The sequence below is a fragment of the Clinocottus analis genome, unplaced genomic scaffold, assembly GCF_023055335.1.
Source record: "Clinocottus analis isolate CAN_PGR_092001 unplaced genomic scaffold, fCliAna1.0.p SCAF_12, whole genome shotgun sequence".
NCBI lineage: Eukaryota > Metazoa > Chordata > Actinopteri > Perciformes > Cottidae > Clinocottus > Clinocottus analis.
The window spans coordinates 13,233,264-13,252,497 of NW_027175843.1; the positions used below are offsets into that span (position 1 = coordinate 13,233,264).

The following is a 19,234-nucleotide window of genomic DNA, read 5'->3' on the forward strand; positions in this document are numbered from 1 at the left end:
AGGGTCCTTTTTTATTTTTATAAATAGCCCATCACATTCTTTTTTATTCATAAAACGCTATACATATTTCCCCTACTACATTACATTCACAGTTGATGCATTTATCCACCAGGAAAGAAACAGCTTTACACACTTCTTTTGAGAAACTAAACAAAAGAGAATGACTTCCCGTGTGGTATCATAATTCATGCATCATGGGACTTGACAGGCATCCATCATATTAAACCCACAGAAACACCCCTCTGACTCACACACCAGCACTACAGGTGTCTTGGAAAGACAAGACATGTCTCGCAAAGAGGCACGGCTGTTGTTTAATAGACACTGATGAATTACAGTAGTCTGACCTTTAGAGGGAGCACATTAAAATACAGCTTGTTTTATCTTTTAGACACAAAGACAAACAAAGGCCATGTGACCAAGTTTCCTACATGAAAATATGCACAAATCCAGCCTCATTAATCCATAAACAGTGTCAAACCAGCAGTGCCACATGTCGTCCTTATTTGTACTCATTCGTACAGGATTTTTTATTTTAAAAAAAATGCAACAAAGATAATAAAAAAAAGGCAAAATATGTTTATTAGTGTCGTATCACAATGATTACATAGACATGAAAACAATCTCTCATTGAACACGTTTATTATAAAAAAAAATACATAAAGCTTTAATTTGGGATTATTTCAGCAAACTGATTGTTTATTCGGAAAAGGCATGTGTAGCCGATAGAAAGTATCTCTGCCCAACATTAACATGTACATTATGCACCAATCTTCCCTCTGAAAGGCAAATATCATATTAAGGAAGCAAATGTAGAACACGTATTGAACGAGATTGTGATCTTCTAACATATCTGTAGTTAAAGATCAACCGCTATTTGGTCAGCATTTCTTCATAAACATTGATGTGAGGCATGTTTGGAACTCATGTCTACTATTTAGTGCAATAACTCGACATCCGACATGAGGCAGAAAGGGTCACACTACTTTTTTGTCCGTCCCCATGTCTTACAAGACCAAGGTTCATATTAAGGCGATAAAGCTTGAAAGCAAAGAAGAAGCTCAACTACTGATCTTTAACAACATTCATGGTGCACTTGGTAGATCAGGTAGTTTGTGGCGGTGCCTCGGAAAAATAAGAAAGTCTCCATGAAGGAGTTAAAAGGAAAAAGGGCTCTCCTGTCACCATGACGCTGTGAGGCCTTCATGACTCCGCTCTTACTTGTTTTTTGCTTTTGGCACAAACTAAAAAATCTTTTATCAATTAACAAAACTCCCCAAAAATGTCGACCCTTCTCCTGTGCAACCACCTGTGATCTGCACTAAACAGAGCAGTACTTCATAGTAGGTCAAAAGCACTTTGGTTGGCTATTGATTAATAACAGCATAAAGACTGACTTCAGCATGAAGTGTACAAAACATATTTCTGGAAAAAAAAAAGAAAAGTAAGTGGTCCATGTTCCCTTGCTTTACAATATGATTTCTTGTTTCTGATAAATCTCCACATGACATTTTTATTTACTGGACTTTCAAAAGGTTACACCTCCCACTTGAGGCTGAGAAGACGTCGTGGTAGAAGCCTTCTTTTGGAAGTATATCCTGGCAACAGTTTACAGACGAATTCCCCAACGCCTGTCCTTTTATTTCATTGCACAGTTCTGCTACATTTAGGAAGGTAAGTGTAACTGAAACACATGGCAAAGCCATTTCCAATGTGCAATGATCACGCATTAATAATACAGGACTTTCCTCTATGACACAATGTAAGCTGTGCAACAAAGGAGGAAAAAGTATTGAACATTTGTGTCATCTGCAGGAGGACAGTACTGTTAAAGACACTTGGATTTAAAAAGGCATGGATCCACTAAAACTGATGCTTTCTCAATAGATGTGTGTGTGTATGTGTGTGTGAGAGAGAAGCAGAATCATTCAGCGTGACAAACAAAGTAAGGAAAGTATTTTTGGCTCCCATGGTCAACCTCCGTAGGTCTGTAGTTCACCGATTGGCTGATGGTCCCACTTCAGAACAATCTGAGTGTTGTTGCTGGTGCAAGTGAGTGATTGGCTGGAAGGTGGCTCACATTTTGTTGAAACACTCTTTGGCATTGGACCACACCTGGATTCCCTGAGACAGTTATGAAGGGACAAAGAACAAGAGCGCTTTTGAGGGAAGGACAGAAAAACTGATTGGGAGCAGAACTGCAGAAGAATGGGCATCACGACACGCCAGCCATTTGTATGTCGGCAAGTATACAAGGAGAAACCCATTCTGAAAAAGAGCTCCTTACCTTCTTACACATGCTGATTTGCATGATGGCATAGCTAATTAGTGCTTCACGCAGATCTCTGTCCTTCTGTTCCTTAAAACGTCCAATGTCTTCCCAGGCTGCTCGCACAAACTCTCTAAAGACACATGCTAATGTTAGTTATTTAATGGACATGGTTGAAAGGAGTCTGATATATAATATTATGATGAAGGGCTAGGAACTAGATTCAAAACCCCATATAAAAAACATGTGATATACACAAACAAGCTATATATCTCCACACACACACACACACACACACACACACACACACACACACACACACACACACACACACACACACACACACACACACACACACACACACACACACACACACACACACACACACACACACACACACACACACACACACACGAGCTCTTTTGGTTTGTTCATGCAACACTGGGTGAAATAATTAAATTATACCAATTAAGGGCAAATAGTGTGACTAAAAAAAAAAATACAGAAATACATTTAAAAGATAGACAAATATGAAAAAGGTGGAGGATTGCTCATTGCTGCTGAGCTTACTGGCACTCTGAGTTCCTTTCCTTGAGCACTTCCTCTCCCTCCCGGATACTGAGCTCCAGGGCGGCCAACCTGCTCTCCCTCTGCTCCTGGCTCTCTTGGCCAAACAGTTTACTGGTCATCCCCTTCAGAGAAAAGACACGTACTGTCTGCACACACAGACACACAGACTAGTTAGTTGATTCAATTATGTTTTCATCAAAACAGATCACAAAAAAATACAACCAAAAAATTATTCTGTTTTCATTTCTCATGCCCAATTTTGACTTGTCGCAGTGATTGTGTGTACATTCCCAGAATGTGGAGGAGAAAGTGAGAGATAAGAGTGTGTGTGTGTGAGTGCCTTACCCCAGTTGCCAGCTCTTCTTTCTGTTGTTTCTTACTGGCGAGGTCCTGAGCTACCATCTCCAATTCATACTGGATTAGTTCGTGTTTCCTACACACCGACCTGCATTGACAAACACAGAAATGTTCGCGTTTTTAAAGAGTCGATAAAAAGAACCATGCAGTCCTATTATAATAATGCATGCTGATACATTTTTTTTAAACAAACTGATATAAAGCTTTTATGTAAAACAAATGATAAAGACATGAGATATCTCCATCCAAATAAGGAGCCCTAACACTGGTTCTTGTTGATGACTACAGGTCAGCATTATATGCTTGAATCACAAAAAGGAACGCTTAAACCAAACCAAAAATGGAACGTGGAAAAGACAGTGTTGCATCTCTACAGCTGATCATATGAAGATGTTTGAATAATGATATACCAATTTAATACCATGGAATAACTTAAATAAGTTATTCCATGGTATTACATTGGACGAAGCTAGCTACATAATAGAGTTGAGAAAACTCTAGCAGGATTAATAAACTGATGCATGAAGTTTTAAGGTCAAATATACTTCTGTTTTGGAAAGGTTGCCAAGTGTGTAAACTTGCAAACCTCTGAGACAACGGCCATTAAGATCCATATGGACCTTGCTGACCACGTCAAAGAGGTGAACATGTTACAGAAACTCAGGACCCTTGATCCAGTTAAGAGGAACCTCTTAGAGTACAAAGGAAGTTTCATAGTACAAGACACGGGTTGTGTTGGGTTTGAAATGCTGGACACAAGCTTGTGGGATTTTGTGGGCACCACTGACTCTCAATGAGATCCGTCCGATAGCACGTCAGCTACTGGTTGCATTCGAAGCTTTAAAAGAGAGTTGGCATCATCCACACCAATTTAAAACCTGACAATGTCATGTTGGTCAATCAGGAGGATGAACCCTTCAAAGTTAAACTCATTGACTTTGGTCTGGCCAGGCCAGCCTCAGAAGTCAAGAGAGGTACCATCACACAGCCGGGAGGCTCCAGAGCTCAGAGCCTTTTTGTTTTTTGGCAAGGACATCTTCTGCGGACAAACAACATACTACACCATGAAAACGGATGATTCAGTGTTGTAATTTAGACTTTAGGGAAAAATCAAAAACGCCTAAAAAGGTGTTTTTTTTTTTAAATGCAAGGCATTTCAAAGGTTTGCTCTTTAAGGTCTGCAGAGAACAAAAGTAGCGCTGCACTCATTTGTAACTTTAGGTTACATAAAATAAAGTCTTGACTTTCAAATATATGCATCGCTGAGATTTTTTTTCTGGGACCTTGGGGTATTAAAATGAAGGGGACAATTGTATCAATACTATATAGAATACTAGAAAATGTTCCAAGCATTCTTCTTCCTTTTCAAAAGCTGCGGCCTCCTTTACTTACGCTGCCGCTCGATCTGTCCCTCTGACAATTCATTGGTACCATTCTAGACGTTTAAAATGCGGGACTTGTAATTGAGTATGTTTTTTCAGTGGTTGGAACATTTAATAAAAGGTTCTGAGTTCTTTCTCCACCACTGATTTCCACAACTCACTAAGAGGCAAATTATGAATGTACTTTGCCGAGTTACGGTCCTGCTGCTTTAGTTCGGGGTTCAAATGTCCGTCACACTTGTCAGCACAATGGAACGGGTCTGTTTACTCACAATAGTGCATCTCTTGTTGAGTTCAACAACAACAGACATTTAAACATGACACCCAGCCTCTGCCTCGCTGTTTCCCCGGCATGAAGGCCCTCACATAAATAGCCAGAAAGAGCATTTCCTGCAGAAAATGCGTTGGAATGCAAAAAGCTGAAGCATTCAGACTAAAAAAGTGTGCCGACTCACAATCTCAGCTGATGGTGTGTTAACAAATAAGCGCATTTGCTGAATTAACTAATATTACATTTCAGCTTCTTGTTTATTTACTCACTCTCAAACATACACTTACCTGACAGCTTCGGCGTAGAAAAGGTATTCTTTCAGTTGGTCTGCATAGTGCTCTTCTTCCTCCAGAATGTCATCTATTGATGCAGCAAACCTGTGCGTTGTGTCGCATTCAAAAGGGAACCAATGCAAAAAATATAAATCATCTCATCTGAGCTAGTAGTTTAATGACTGGGCTCTTACTGGTTTAGTAAACACATATTTAAGTTGAGATGCAACTTCAGTTCACTTACGTGTCCATGTGGTGGCCCGCACTCTGCAGTCCATCTCCCATCTCTTTTTCAATCGCACTCCACTCACTGGAGACACAACAATGCAACTCTCTGTTCAGTCCATACAGCCTGGAGACTGTTTCTTACAAGTACTTTTAGCGCTACATTTTGGTCATGAACACCACGGTTGTCATTTTATTTACAAAAGTAATCTTAAAGCTTTAAAAGTTCTTTACGGAAGCATCTTAAACATCCAATTTCAGGTAAAAAAAAAAAAATCTACAGAAAACAAAATTATGAAATTTAAACATGGCAGCTCCATGTACAAAGGAATTACCCTGCGACCCCTTTTTAATGCTGAAGTCATCAGTATGTATACTACAAGTAGAGGAAGTGTACATCCTTTTTCGTATGCTAAAACTAAAAAAGCAAAGCCCTTACAGACGTAAAATATGATGAGGCTTAGCTTAGATGTTTCTATCAACTTGTGTCGCTTGAAAGCATCTGGACACAGTGTATACACTACATGTGATTTAATGTGAACATAGGGCTTGCTGATGCTTTAGTTTTATAAATACAGTTCCCTCCTTAGGCCAAAACAATTACATTATTAATGTAGAAATACAGTAACAACAGCACGGGCGTTTCTCACCTGAAGACTCTGCCGTAGTTACCATGGACCTTGTAAACTCCATACAGTCTGTCAGCTACTTTCTAAAATAAAAATACAAACAATGAAATTAATCATAATTACGTGGTTAGAAAAATAAAGCACACTGGTGGTGTAGTGGTCACAGAACCGGAGCTCACAAGCTGACTGTGTACTATTTGGCCAAATCAAAATGACAGTCAAAAAGAGAAAGTCAAAACTACCGAGCAAAAGTCGTTTTTCTCTGGGGTTGGCAAAATACCAATATAATAACACAAAATAAAAAGCATAAACCACTGGCCAAACCTCAGCAGATAGTTAAATATAGGTGTGTGTGTGTGCTTTGCATATGCCAAAACTCACCGCCCGCACCCTCAGTAACTGAGAGATCACAGCATTCAGTTCATCACTGTAGAGCTTCAGTGCTGTGAATCGCCTGCAGAACACAGCACATGGACCACAACTCAAACAGAGCTTGACTAGATCCAAGCATTCCTGTGTGCTTCTGTTGTTCTCTTGTGTAAAGATGAGAAACTGTAATTATCTTACTTTTTACTACCGGTTTTGCCACTGGGATCATTCATTTTGAATTAGGTCTACTCATTACAGCTCTGAAGAAAACTAATTCACGATGATTCAGTAATCTAAAATTCCCTGCTTTGTATAAATTCTGGTCAAATGATTCAGAGGCAAACCAATGAAAAGTTGACTGCTAACACCTGTTTTTCACCTACTTGTCAGGGTTCTTGACTCTGAACATGGCACTCAGAGACTTTATTCTGGAGTCAACCTGGTGTGGAACAGAATTATGCGCATGTTAACAGGGTTTTTATTTTATATTGATATGATCCAGTTTACAAGTTCCTGAAACGCAGATATCCAATTAAAATGTGGAGACAAATACTAACTGTATACCTTGTCTTGGAAACCTGTCTCCAAAACTGCTTCCCTCCATCCTTTCTCCTGAGGACACATGATTGACAGATGACTGATACATGATAGACAGGATTATCAATCACACAGTGTAAAAATGGGCCTTTTAAGGAGACAATTAAAACTACAACAAAACACCACAAGAGGCTGTGATGGATTGAGCATGTTGCTAAAGGCTACAGGGCAAAGGTGAAATACATATGGAAAGGTTCAGTTGAAGAAATGGCAAGAAGAAGAACGCGAAGATTTTCAAACTTGGGAAAATCATGGAGGGAAGCATTAATTTCCACTTCTATACTAAGAATTGTGTGCTGGAAGGTATTCTTCCTGGTGAGGGTGCATGCAATAACTCTGTTGTAAAAATGATAGGTTTTCATTCATTTCAATGAGATCCCTGGAGGAGGAGGTGTCATTCCATATAGAGCCTACAAAAAGAAAACACGTTCAGCCTTCATGCTTCCCACTGCGCTGCGATATCCCTTCTGATTGGAACTTCTTTGTATCCTCCCGTCAGTGCAGCTTCATGCATTGTTTGGCCAGAGTTATTTTCAAATTATTTGAGATCCCTGTTTGGCTGCGAGCGTGGCAGTAGAAATCAATGGGACATCAGTATGTGGAATATAATGAGTGAGGCATAAGTGTTTACCTCAGTCAGAAAGAGGTAGAATATTTTGTCATTGGAAAGGACAGGATGTGATGCAACACGAAGCAGGAAGTTTTCCAGTCCCACTCTCCGTCGCTCAACAAAGTCTGGGTCCAGGTTGTCTGCCGACATTTTGTGCCACACAAACTCTGCCTATAGGAGGCACAAAAAAGAAGTGTGAATACAACCTCTAAAAATAAGGGTGCATCAACAAACAGCAAGAAACTGAGCAAACGAATGAAAACCAACTACATATGACGCTTTATTACAAGAAGTCCTTCGTTATACCCAGCAAATAAATGTTTCCTTCCACCCACAGTATGTCACTCACCCTTTTCTCTGGTAGTGGAGGGATGATGATGTAGGGGTAAGTGACCAGGAGATATGTTCTGAGCAACTCAAACTCACTGTAGCGTCTCCACAAAGTGTCAGGTGTGGCGATAGTACCCCCCTCTGGAACCGTTTCAGCTGGTCTGGAGACAGAGGAATGGGAATCAACACTGCCGTTATCAGGTGTCAACTTAGAGATGGGATGATATTTGAGCTACTGTTCTATTTCAACGCTATTTGAAACACAGAATGAACAACGTATCACATCTTGCTTGGACTTTGCTTGTGACGTTTCCTTCGTAGGGACAGGGGGACACCATCTGGCCAGAGACATTTTGAATACCTAGGACTCTCTAAATGGCAAGTAATGAAGACAAAGTATTTTAGAAGAGTAGGGGGTCTGAAAACAGTGAGAGATTCACAGCCCTGTTTGAGGATGCCAAACTACATCACTTGGAAGTATTTCACTTAATTACTCTAAGAAATAACATTGTCCAAGATAAAAACAAATGTCCTGTGTGCTTTTATAATTGATGAAGTGTAGGATTAAGTGGTCACACTCCACAATTTGCGTTATCACAGCTGTTAGTTGTTTGGGATCACCATTATTAAGATGTGTAAAGATACACTCCAGTGTATGACTTACCGTGTTTCTATGAGGTAGACTGTATAGGTTTCCTGCATGTTAACCGTGTTCTTCCCTGTTCTTTTCTCTGCCTCAGTCACATTTATCTCCATTTTTTTCAACAAAGTTTCCCCTCTTTCCACCATCTATGCAGACAAGAACAAATAATGTGTGAGCGAGACAAAGTCAACGAAAGTAAAACACAAAAGCGAACATATGAGGGAGCGTCGGGAAAACAAAACAGTATTATCATGTGAACAGACAGGTTCGTGCAGGCCGAATGTGCTTCTCAAGGTCCCACTCTGGTGAACAAAAAGGTCTCATTGTATTCTGTTCAAAGCAGACATGTTAGAAAATGTACTGCAACGTTGTCACGCTTCTTTACAGAGAATATGACAGGCGTGTGCAGGTCACAAGACAAGACGACCACCATTACTACTAAACACCGTTCCCTCCCACTCGAAACCACGGTAAAGACTCTACTTGCAAGACTGAAATAGGTTTCTAAAATATATGATATAAATAATAATAAGTCAACTTGAGTGTTAGCGTTCAGACTTGCTCGGAAGCGAGCGAGCTAACAGCAAGAGTAAAGTTTACAAAGTACGTTAGCTTCGAACTCGTGCTAGCAAACGCGACTTGCGCTCACTTTGGAACTTCGCAAGTTTGCTACATTTCGCTTCGAAGCCGAATCTTTGTGGAAAAAGACTGCTTCATGGGACTAAACTTTAAGTCCACCTCGCGCAGCTAACGTGACGTTCGGCCTGTTTGGGAAAGTATTGAATAGTAAAAACGGGCTTCTAAGCAAATACAAAAAAGAAGGGGGGAAAAGTAAAGTTCGTCACAGAGAATTTAAAAAATCACGACCGTGTTTATGAGGTTGTTCTTGGATTCTGTTGACGTGATGTCGGTGTTACCGATCACAGCTACTTCTTCGATACTTCCACAGTCTGCCATCGTCGTCTGGCTGCAGAGGCGCTGATGTTGTCAGCTGAGCTGGCAGCCAAGTGGTTCATCTGCTTTACGCATGCGCGTTTCAGACGGTGGCCAGTGATCGCTCTACCTTTTCATACAACTAAATGAATGGTATTGAATAATACATGTCCATTAGGTCATACATGGCTCAACAAATACAACATGAAAATAGTAATACAAAAAAAAGAGTAATACTACTACTACTACTATACGTACACTATATGTGTTGCCATCCACAAAAAACAATATAATATAATAAACATTTCTGGCAATTGTATTACATGTAACGTGAAACAATGCAGTTAGATGTAGCAACAATACCTTTAACACTGCAAGTTACCATATAAAGTGGTTACATTCAATTCAGATCAACGACATTGTAATGCAAGAATGACATCTACTGGTGGGATTTTGAATAGTTTTTCTTCTATTTTGCTTAAGAAGCCTGTGATTTTGTTCACATTCTTTTTATTTCTTTTTATTTGGCAATTTTAGAAAAGTAATCACTATTTGTGAAATGTCCTTTATCAATTGATTCAGTTTGCAAAATATGTGTAAGTTTCTCCTCCTGAAGAATTATCAAAAAGTTACAATGGGAAATAGTATCATTGTTGTTTGTAGAAAGCTGCCCACCTAAACATTGTCTTAGATTAATGCTTAAACATGCTGTCTGACTATGAGAGTTTTGTCATATAAGTAGTATTCTACATTTTTTTCATTCAATAAATGACACAAAACACAGACTTTTTTTTTATTAATGTGTTTTAATGTTTGAAAACAAAATGAAAAAGGTGTCTTTAGTGATGCAACTTTTGTGCTATTATTTGGTCCCTCTCTCTTATTGGTAGATGGTTGTGGGCCCCGATGTGAATGAGAGGGATGCGGTCTGCCTCAGGCTAGTAAACAGCACAGAAACACGGCCTTTTAGTTCCTTTGGTCATGCTGTTGTGCAGCGTTTAATGTTTAAAAAGAAGGGTGGAGCAGCATGTGTAAGGAAGCATTTTATATGAATGCCACTGGGCATGGAGTGGGGTGTTGGGGTGTTGTGGGATGTGAATGGAAAATAGATACACAGATGGATAAGCAAAGAAATGTATACCGGAAGAAAAAAAGGTATGAGGTTGAGATTATTGAACAAAATTATGAATTATTTTCCTTTAAAGTGATCAATGATGCGGATGCAACAGGTATGGATGGATGGAGTGATGGCCGGATGCGGTTTCAGGCTGCAGCATGTCAGGAAACACAAAGCTCTTTTCTGTGACCAGCCGTAGTCACAGCAACGACATAGTTACCATTCTTTCCTGCCACTGACCTCAAACCAGCCACACCACTTCCTGTCCGCACACACGGGCATGCAGATATACATAAACACACAAACACACACACACACACACTTCTAGCTCTCTTTGGCTGACTATAATCGATCCTTTTACAACTTTTGAGAACTCTCTGATCCTGTTCTTGAATACTAAAAAAGCTATGTACAGCGTGTGCGTGTGTGAGTGCGTGTGTGCATGTGTTTGTGCGTGTGTGTTTCTTCCTGTCTTGTCTATATTTGGAAGGTCTGTCTGAAAAGCTGCTGAGTGACTATAATTCAGATGGATATATGTGTATATTATACAGTGAGTCATGATATTCATGTCAAACTGCCTGGAGACAAACAAGAATACAAATTGTTGTTATTAATGCTGATCAACTGGATTAGTATAGATGTCAAATGGCAATTAAGACAAGCAAATAAATTGCTATCACAAATGATTTTAAAACATATGACTGTGCACTGTTTTTTTTAGGTATGTTGATGAGAAAAATCTCTTAATTCACTGGTTTATTCAACTATTATCTGTTGCTCAAACGAATAATTTATTTGCTTTGAACCATCTGTTGAAGTTTGACAACCGTCAAACAGCAGAGGGTAGCAAGGATCCAAGCATGTTGATGATCAACTGCCTGTGGTGCATCAGCATTGCGATCAGAATCAATGAAGTTGGGCATACTGTAATATGAGTTTGAATTGTACAATAGGTCTGTCTCTTTCACGGCATACATTTTGACGTACATATCGGAGACAGTGTTACTAATAGCATTAAAAATGGATCTGCTTGGCCCAGCAGGCCATGACAGTGTGAGGCTAAGCCAGAATTTACAATATCAAAGCCCTGAATGTGAAGCAGCTCAATGTAATTCAGTCAAAATGTATGATATTATTTACACCTGTGCTTTTCCTACATTTCAAAATGTATTCCATTAAGATGGCCTATTTGTTGTAATATATTCTTATGTGTTTGACATAATTCAACAGTATAGGAGCCACTTTAATAGGTTGTCAAACAATGGCACTATTACAATTAATATGTTTGGCGACTATGGCTCAGTGGTTAGCATGTCTCGGAGGATTGCTGGTTTAAGCCCCGGCTTTGCTAGTCCATGTCTATGTATTCTTTATCAAGACACTTAAACCCAAATTGTTCCCCATTGCTGTGTCTACGGTGTATGAGAATGTAAGTTGCTTTGGATAAAAGCGTCAGCTAAATGTAATGTAAATCATTTTCGACATGGCAAATACTGCGTACATAAGATTACTGTTATGAATCTAGTGTTCATATGCTATTCCAGAGTGACGGACGTTGCTGAATTGCAGTGAGTATTGCTGAATATAAATTCCATTGACAAGTAATTATTCTATTTTTAGTGTGAATATTTGTTTGGTCAAAGTCAATTTTACAAGACTTTTTAGATTTTAGGAACAAATAGTTGGGGGTCTCATTACTGCCACCTTTCTTTCTTTACATGGGGGGCGGTTTTATTAAGGGGGCAATATTACAACAAGACAACCCGAAACATGACTTATCCTCCTCCTGGAAGTTATCTCTGTTGTTTTTGGTTTCAATTTTTTAGATCTGAATGTTCTGTAGTATTTGAACTGATTAATCATGGCTTTAGATTCATTCATCTATGTTTTTTTATCGGACGTTTTCGAAAGTTGCACTTTACTTGCGTGTTTAAGTGTGCGCGGGCGGGTGTGCATGCTGTATACAAGGCTGGTCACGAAGGTCATAAAGAGGAAGTCCTTGTGGTCAGTAGAAAGGAACACATGTTTTGCTTGATGTCATAGTCTGCATCCTTCAATTTCCTCTCCTTCATCCATCTATTCTTGCCTTTGACCGTGGTGGAAAACTCTGGCAGTGTGTCCAGCGGGCCTTAGTTTGTGTGGGTGAGCCTGTATAGCATATCCACATGTATAGTGAAGCCTCGTTGGGACAGAAAGATGTTGTTTACAATCATCTTTACAGAGGCCTGCTGTAGACCTTCTGCACATGGGATTACCTTTATATCAAGAAATCTTTTTTTTCTTTGAATTATCTTGTTCAATTAAGCTCTATTTTAACCGTTTTATTCATTTTATTATGTAGGTGACGCTTCAGAATCTTAATTTAGCCTTAAATAAACATGCCTCATTCTAACACCCAGATCATTCAACACATTTTATTTTCAAATAATATAGATTTTTATATATCTACCCTTATAGTAGCATTGCACATTTGTAATATGTAAATTGTAAATATGTAAAGTTAACAGCTTATAGTTAACTAAACGGAAGCATCAGACCCAGATCATCTTTTTTTTACGAGATTGACTTCTTTTTAACTTTACGATACTTGTGCTAAATCAACCTTGTCTTGACAATATGGTTCTTCCTTTGTGTCTCTTCTTTCCCGTGTCTCCTACTAATTTAAAAGATGTCTGTGTTCGCTCCCATCTATCACCAGAGTGTTGACAAATTAAGATGTGCAAGTCTCACTGAACGCTTCTCTGCATGACTGACATTGCTTTCCAACAAGCTTACACGTGCACACTTGCATGTGTACGCGTTTATTGTATATGGGCACTTAGTCTCACACACACACACACACATGCAGAGTGTGAGCAATGCAGTATAATAAGCAGCGTGGCAGAGATGTGGTCAGCTTTGCCCCATGTGCAATCGTTGAGAAGCCACATAAAGGCTTCTGGGTATTAAAGGACAAGCCTTGGTTGGCTGGGAGGGAATCTGTCATGCAACAAGAAAACTGTGTTTTTCACTCTTTTCGCCCCCTCTTTCATTTCTTCTGGATCCCGTTTTTTTTCTTTACCCCTCTTCCCAAGTTCTGTCTTTCACCAAATTCTATGTATCTGCCCACTTTTTTTTTCCTCCTTCTTCATTTCTTTCACTCTGTGGCATATTAGACTCAGTTGTAATACTCTCCAGCTTAAAATGCTTAGACCACTGGAATGTCCCGTCAAAGAGGTGGGCGGGCTCGGGGGGCGGGACAGACCAACATGACCAATTAAGGAGGAGATTGAGGTAAGACGGACAGCTTCTAAATGGTGTAATAACAACCTACTAAAATGTAATTACAATGCAATAGCAATAGACACTTCTAATGACAGGATGTATATGCCAATGTGATTTCCTAACTATGGCCTTGGCATAATGGGCGACTGTTAACATGGCCTGGAGATTATAGAGAGGTGTCTGAATGCAGAAATGCAACCACAAGGACTTGTAACAGTGTACTGGTCACTCACAAGCCCTGCCAAGTATTGATAACAAAAGGTTAGTGAGTTTGAGAGGCAGTCCAAAAATGAAAGTTAGTGTGAGCTTGAGTGATTTGATTGAGTAGTTTATCCACTAAGCCAACTTTTGTCCATCGACCTATCCATTCATTATATCTTTCTATTTTTCTATCAAGAATCTATCTATTAATTCAGCTTTTTGCTTTGGTTTGATCTATTCCTCTATTGGTCCAGCTTCAATCCTTACAAAGCACCCATGATCATCAAGTGTCCATCTGTGTTTCAGTCTGTCCATATGTGATGCATCCGACCGTCCATCTGTCCATCTTTCCATCCGTCCATCCATCTGTCCATCCATCCGTCCCTCTGTCCATCCGTCCATCCGTCCATCCATCTCTAACAAGAGGAGTGGATGGTGGCGTCCATTATTACAGAGCATCCCAGAATAGAGTCTCGTTTTATTACAAGTCCCTCTGGTCGTCGTGGCTACCCAAATTACAGGCAAGGCTTCTCACACATAAAAAAGGTTGTGCTGCCGAAAACCAGCCACCTCAATAAAGGATGGATTAGAAAATCCTTTGCTTTTTTCCTTTCCTGTCCTTTTTGAAAGGTTTTCTGCACAATTTTTTTTCCCTCTGGTGTTTTGTTTTATGTTGGGGTGCAGCGGTCTTCTTCAGTGGTTTTGCTCCCCGACCCTGCGGCGGGAAAATACGCTCACTTGTGGGTTTCTGGGAAGGCAGCGGTGGACAAAACATCTGCTGGGAGCAAGATGTATGCAAGTGTGTGTGTGTGTGTGTGTTTGACTGTGTGTGTGTGTGCGTGTGTTTGCGTGTGTGTGTGTGTGTGTGTGTGTGTGTGTGTGGACGTGCATATAATGACTCTGCCCTGGCATCCATGTTTAAGTTTAAAGATCTGTTTGAGTGATAGCAGAAACGTAGGAGTTAGTGTGAAAAATATTGAATACAAGCATTATTTATAGTTTTGAAACTTTAAACATGTGATCACGCTTGGTTCTTTGATAGGCTATAGAGATGAAAGTGTGAAAATGTATGATTGCAGACTTCGAAAAATATATATTTTAAGTGACTCTACATTTAGTTTAAAACCAAGACGTCCCTGAGGCCTATGAATAGTTTGATAGGTGAAACATTAGGTGTAACCTAAGGCCTTTCAAATATTTATTGAATGTTTAAAGATGTGCTCATATGGCAAATTGGCTTTGTTAATGTTGCATCAACAAATAGTATATCTTATGTAGCTAAAAGAGCTACATTACACTTACCTGTCAAACAAATATTATGCATCAATATATTTAATCCAACTCTTAGATACAGCACTCTATTCAGTCAAATGGGTATTTCAGGGAACCTGGGAATGTGGAAAATTACAAAGACACAGAGATGGGACAACTTTATCTGTTTAGAAAGCTTTCACATCTCAATAGCGTGTATCAGAATCAGAATCAGCTTTAATGACCGTGTGTGTTTACGCATACATGAAATTTGACTCCGGTTTCACTTAGCTCTACGTATTGATACACAATATACAATAAACAAGATAAATATAATCAAGATAAATATAATAAGAGGAATACAGTAGAATAGGACTGTTTGCAGGAATATGATGGGATATTATACATTGAAACATTGAAACAAAGGCTGTGATTTCAGCGAGTTCATCGCACAAAACAGGAAGACAGAACTTTGTGTCCCTGTTTTTTCTGTCCTGGTCATAATAAAGGAACAAAAGCATCAAAAAAGCAACTTCAGACTCCAAAGAATCCCAAGTGCCATGTGGACAAGTTCTTCAGTTACCTTTTCCTGTTCATTATCTATAAGTGCATACCTCTGTGTGAAAATGTCATCAGAAATTTTAAATGAATCCTTTGAGGTTCAGCCAAAGAAAATCTCCACCTTTATGTCAGATCAAATGGTTTCCAGAAGAACTTACAACTTAATTAATGTCTATGTCCCCAGACTAAATATTTACAAACTCAATTAAACAGATTTAACAAATACATTTGAGTATGGTGCAGTATTATATTTCACTTTTGTTCTGTTTGACTGAATATGTAAGTCCACTTCTATCTGGAGATCTGTTTCATCCAATATCAAGTGGTTTGCCAGCCTGAGTCAACTTCCACTGTGATTCAGAAGCAATGTTTCTTTGATTGAAAATGTTACCAGCTGATGGTTTACCAAAACATCTCAGATGACGAACTACACCACAAACAACTAAGAGATTGTGGATTGCCGTGCACAGTAATACTTCTGTATGTTGTACACCAGGTGTAAATATACAATGATGCAGTCATCTCTATGGTAATGCGTTGTGGTCATATCTTGGGAGAGACAGATTACAGAGATTCGAAGGAAGAAATTAAAGCTGCCGACGAGAACTGTTTGATGTATAGAGGAAAGATGAGGGTTTGGGGAGATCTATCACTGAGAAAAAAAGGATGTTTATAGCAGTTTCTTTCACATCCTTTAAAACCAAAAGGAGAAATATAGCCTGGGATGCAGTCTCATTAAACAATATGAGGGCTCTTTATCATGTGGCAACCCACCGGAAATAGGGCTGTGACCCATCGGTTCCGTCCCATCGTTTACGAAGCCAGGGTTTTACGGGAAGTGTGAATGTGGTTTGTGATGAAAGGATGGGATAAGGTGTGTGTATGTATGTGGATGTGTGTGTGTGTGTGTGTGTGTGTGTCTGTGTGTCTGTGTGTATGTGTGTGTGTCGGTACACGCTATTATTATGGTGCTGCGGTTGTAATGATGTAAGATGCTCGCAAGGGCGTAAACAAGAGCAGCACGCTATCTACAAACAACATATAAAAACATCATGTTTCTGCGGGGCTCAAATAGACCGTATATACCGTCTTTAGGTTTCAGACCACATTTGTGGCCGAAAAAATAGGGATGTATTCAATTTACTTTTAGGATTTTAGGTATTCAGGGAAGTTACTTGTTTGTTATTTTGTCAGAAACCTTTGAGAATGTCACAATGTTCGGTTGCTTCCTGTTTTATTTTGTAGTTTGTCCTATGTGTCGCCGCACTTCCAGCCCCTGTATGCCTGGTTTCTGATTGTGCGCGTGCGTCTCCTAATTGTCTGATTGTCTTCACCTGTGCTGCCCTTATTGTTTCCACCTGTGTCTTGTTACCTTCCCCCTGTATTTAAACCCAGTTTGTTTCCTGTCCCCTGGTCGAGTGATACTGTGTCGCGCATGTGTAGTCCAGTTCCTGTCCCCTTCCCCCGACCCCGACCTCGACCTCGACCCCTCGTTCTGTCGGATTCCGGGGGATGAAGACTACTGACTCTGATGATCCTCTGACTTTTTATCTATCACCACAATGAAGTTGACATTGCCATTTTTTTGTTTCTTAGTAAATCTTGTGAACTCTGTCAAGATAGAAGTATTGGACCAACGTCCGAACAGACATTCATGGTTCACAAACAACGTAATGGCGTTCCTGTATAGAATGTGGTCGATATTTGTTTTTGTTTTTTAATAAAAGGTCTCAAATACGATGAATTGCCATGCAATGCGACCCAGGCATACATTTTGTTATCAGGAGGAACTGTATAACTTTCATGACCCCCTGACTTTTCATCTACCAGGTCGATATCCTGATGGAGCTTGCCCAGTCGATGAAGACATCACATACAATAAAGGCATTTATGCCGAATTGAATAAACCCTCATTTTACAAAAATCCCCCAAATGTTCTACCACTGACGCTCATTCCCCTTCTCTGTTATTGCCTTATCCACCCCAACCCCTCCTTCCTCCTTCTGCCTTGTCAATCAGTAGAAGGAGGAAAAAGTCATTAAATCTCTCTGTTGGCCATATATGTAATTACAGTCTGCCTGTATGTTGCTAAATACGCCCCGGCGCTAGTCTGGTCTCCCTGGTCATGTTTTTTCCTCCCACCGGTTGTGTTTAAAGCCCTTATAATTGGCGAGGCAGCGTGTCAGGATTAGAAGCTGCTGATTTGAAACCCCGACCCCTTTCCCCTCGCCTGTCTTCCCTCCTCTTCAGACAACCACAACTGTGAACCCTAAACTTCTTCTTTCTCATCATACTTGTATCGCGTGTTGGCATTGAAGAGGGACTGTCGTTCACTTCTAATGAACGCATAATTATAGTCCCACATGTAGAGATGTTCACTGTTGGGTAAAGGTGTTACTAAGAGATCAGTCTCAATGAATTTAACTGACTTTCCTGTGTATTTGATAAAAATACACCCGGACTGTTGGTTTACCTAACTTGAATTCAACTTACCATGCTTTTTCAAGAACTGCTAGCAGAAATTACATGTACCTGGACATCCGTAGACCCACGCATCCTTCCACATAGCGTTACATTATATTTGAAGCCTATCATGAATCATTGTTAGCCTTGTTAAGGGGTTTTCACAAGCGTTAATTAAGTTAGTGTATATTTGACTGGTGCCTGCACGACGCCTGTGGTCAGTTGTCTACCTCTCTCATCTCACACTACAGTCCTCTTATTCAGATCACAACTTTCCAAGAAGGTAGATTTAGCTAAATGTTTTTTTTGTCTTTCAGAGATATCAAACTCATCTTTTAAGATGGTCCATGTTTACATCCTGAGCTGTACAGTGCAGTGAAATGATTAGATAAAAAAAAACCTTGAATGTGTCTGGATGGAGCATAAACCTGCTGTGTTTTTTACAAGGCTACAGGGCTACCCCTGTCTCACTGGCAGTAGTAAAACCCTTGTGGGTTGAGACAAATGAAGGTTGTTTGGGCCATCAAAGCATTTAAAGTTGAAATGATGGAGCTGATGGTCAGTGATGTCAGCAAAGATGTTGACTTTAACTGAGTCAGAGCAGTTTCTGGTCAGTAGAGCCCCTAATTTCTCGGTCTATCCGTCTCTGTCTCCCGGTTTCTGTCTCTGTTTTAACCTCTCTCACTCTCACATCATTTCACTCTGTTCTCTCTCACACATCTAAAAACTGCTGCCCTCTCATCCAGGTCAGTGTGCTGATTTGAGCCAATGCAAATCTTAAGTGAATCTTAAACATGCATTACATCAAACTATGCACAAAATTATATGCATTATATGTATATCAGTGTGTGATTTGTGCCTTCTGCAGCCATCAGTAGCCAGGGCAGCTTTCTATCCTGCGTTGTTCTTTTTCTTTCAAC

General features: G+C 39.8%; 1 protein-coding gene across 2 annotated transcripts; it reads right to left on the reverse strand.

The window, feature by feature from the left end:
* Positions 1-294: 294 nt before the first annotated feature.
* LOC137783339 (sorting nexin-4-like) lies at positions 295-9,520 on the reverse strand. 2 transcript variants are annotated; one of them, XM_068573200.1, is made up of 14 exons: positions 9,392-9,520; positions 8,546-8,670; positions 7,901-8,042; positions 7,573-7,722; positions 6,909-6,956; positions 6,728-6,783; positions 6,357-6,429; positions 5,997-6,058; positions 5,366-5,431; positions 5,137-5,226; positions 3,185-3,284; positions 2,840-2,985; positions 2,288-2,402; positions 295-2,124 (listed from the first exon to the last, which is right to left on the reverse strand). In XM_068573200.1, the coding sequence occupies exons 1-14, from the start codon at positions 9,479-9,481 to the stop codon at positions 2,077-2,079; spliced, it is 1,311 nt and encodes a 436-aa protein (XP_068429301.1). In that variant the 5' UTR covers positions 9,482-9,520; the 3' UTR covers positions 295-2,076. The 2 variants fall into 2 exon arrangements, with proteins under 2 accessions (XP_068429301.1, XP_068429303.1); XM_068573202.1 differs by having other exon boundaries at positions 9,442-9,486.
* Between the last annotated feature and the right edge of the window lie 9,714 nt (positions 9,521-19,234).

Coding starts and splice junctions, on each gene's coding strand:
- LOC137783339 (XM_068573200.1), bottom strand. CDS start 9,481: ATGGCAGACTGTGGAAGTATCGAAGAAGTAGCTGTGATCGGTAACACC. Junction 8,043..8,545: donor GTCTACCTCATAGAAACACG/GTAAGTCATACA, acceptor CTCTGTCTCCAG/ACCAGCTGAAACGGTTCCAG. Junction 7,723..7,900: donor CTCCACTACCAGAGAAAAGG/GTGAGTGACATA, acceptor TGCCTCCTATAG/GCAGAGTTTGTGTGGCACAA.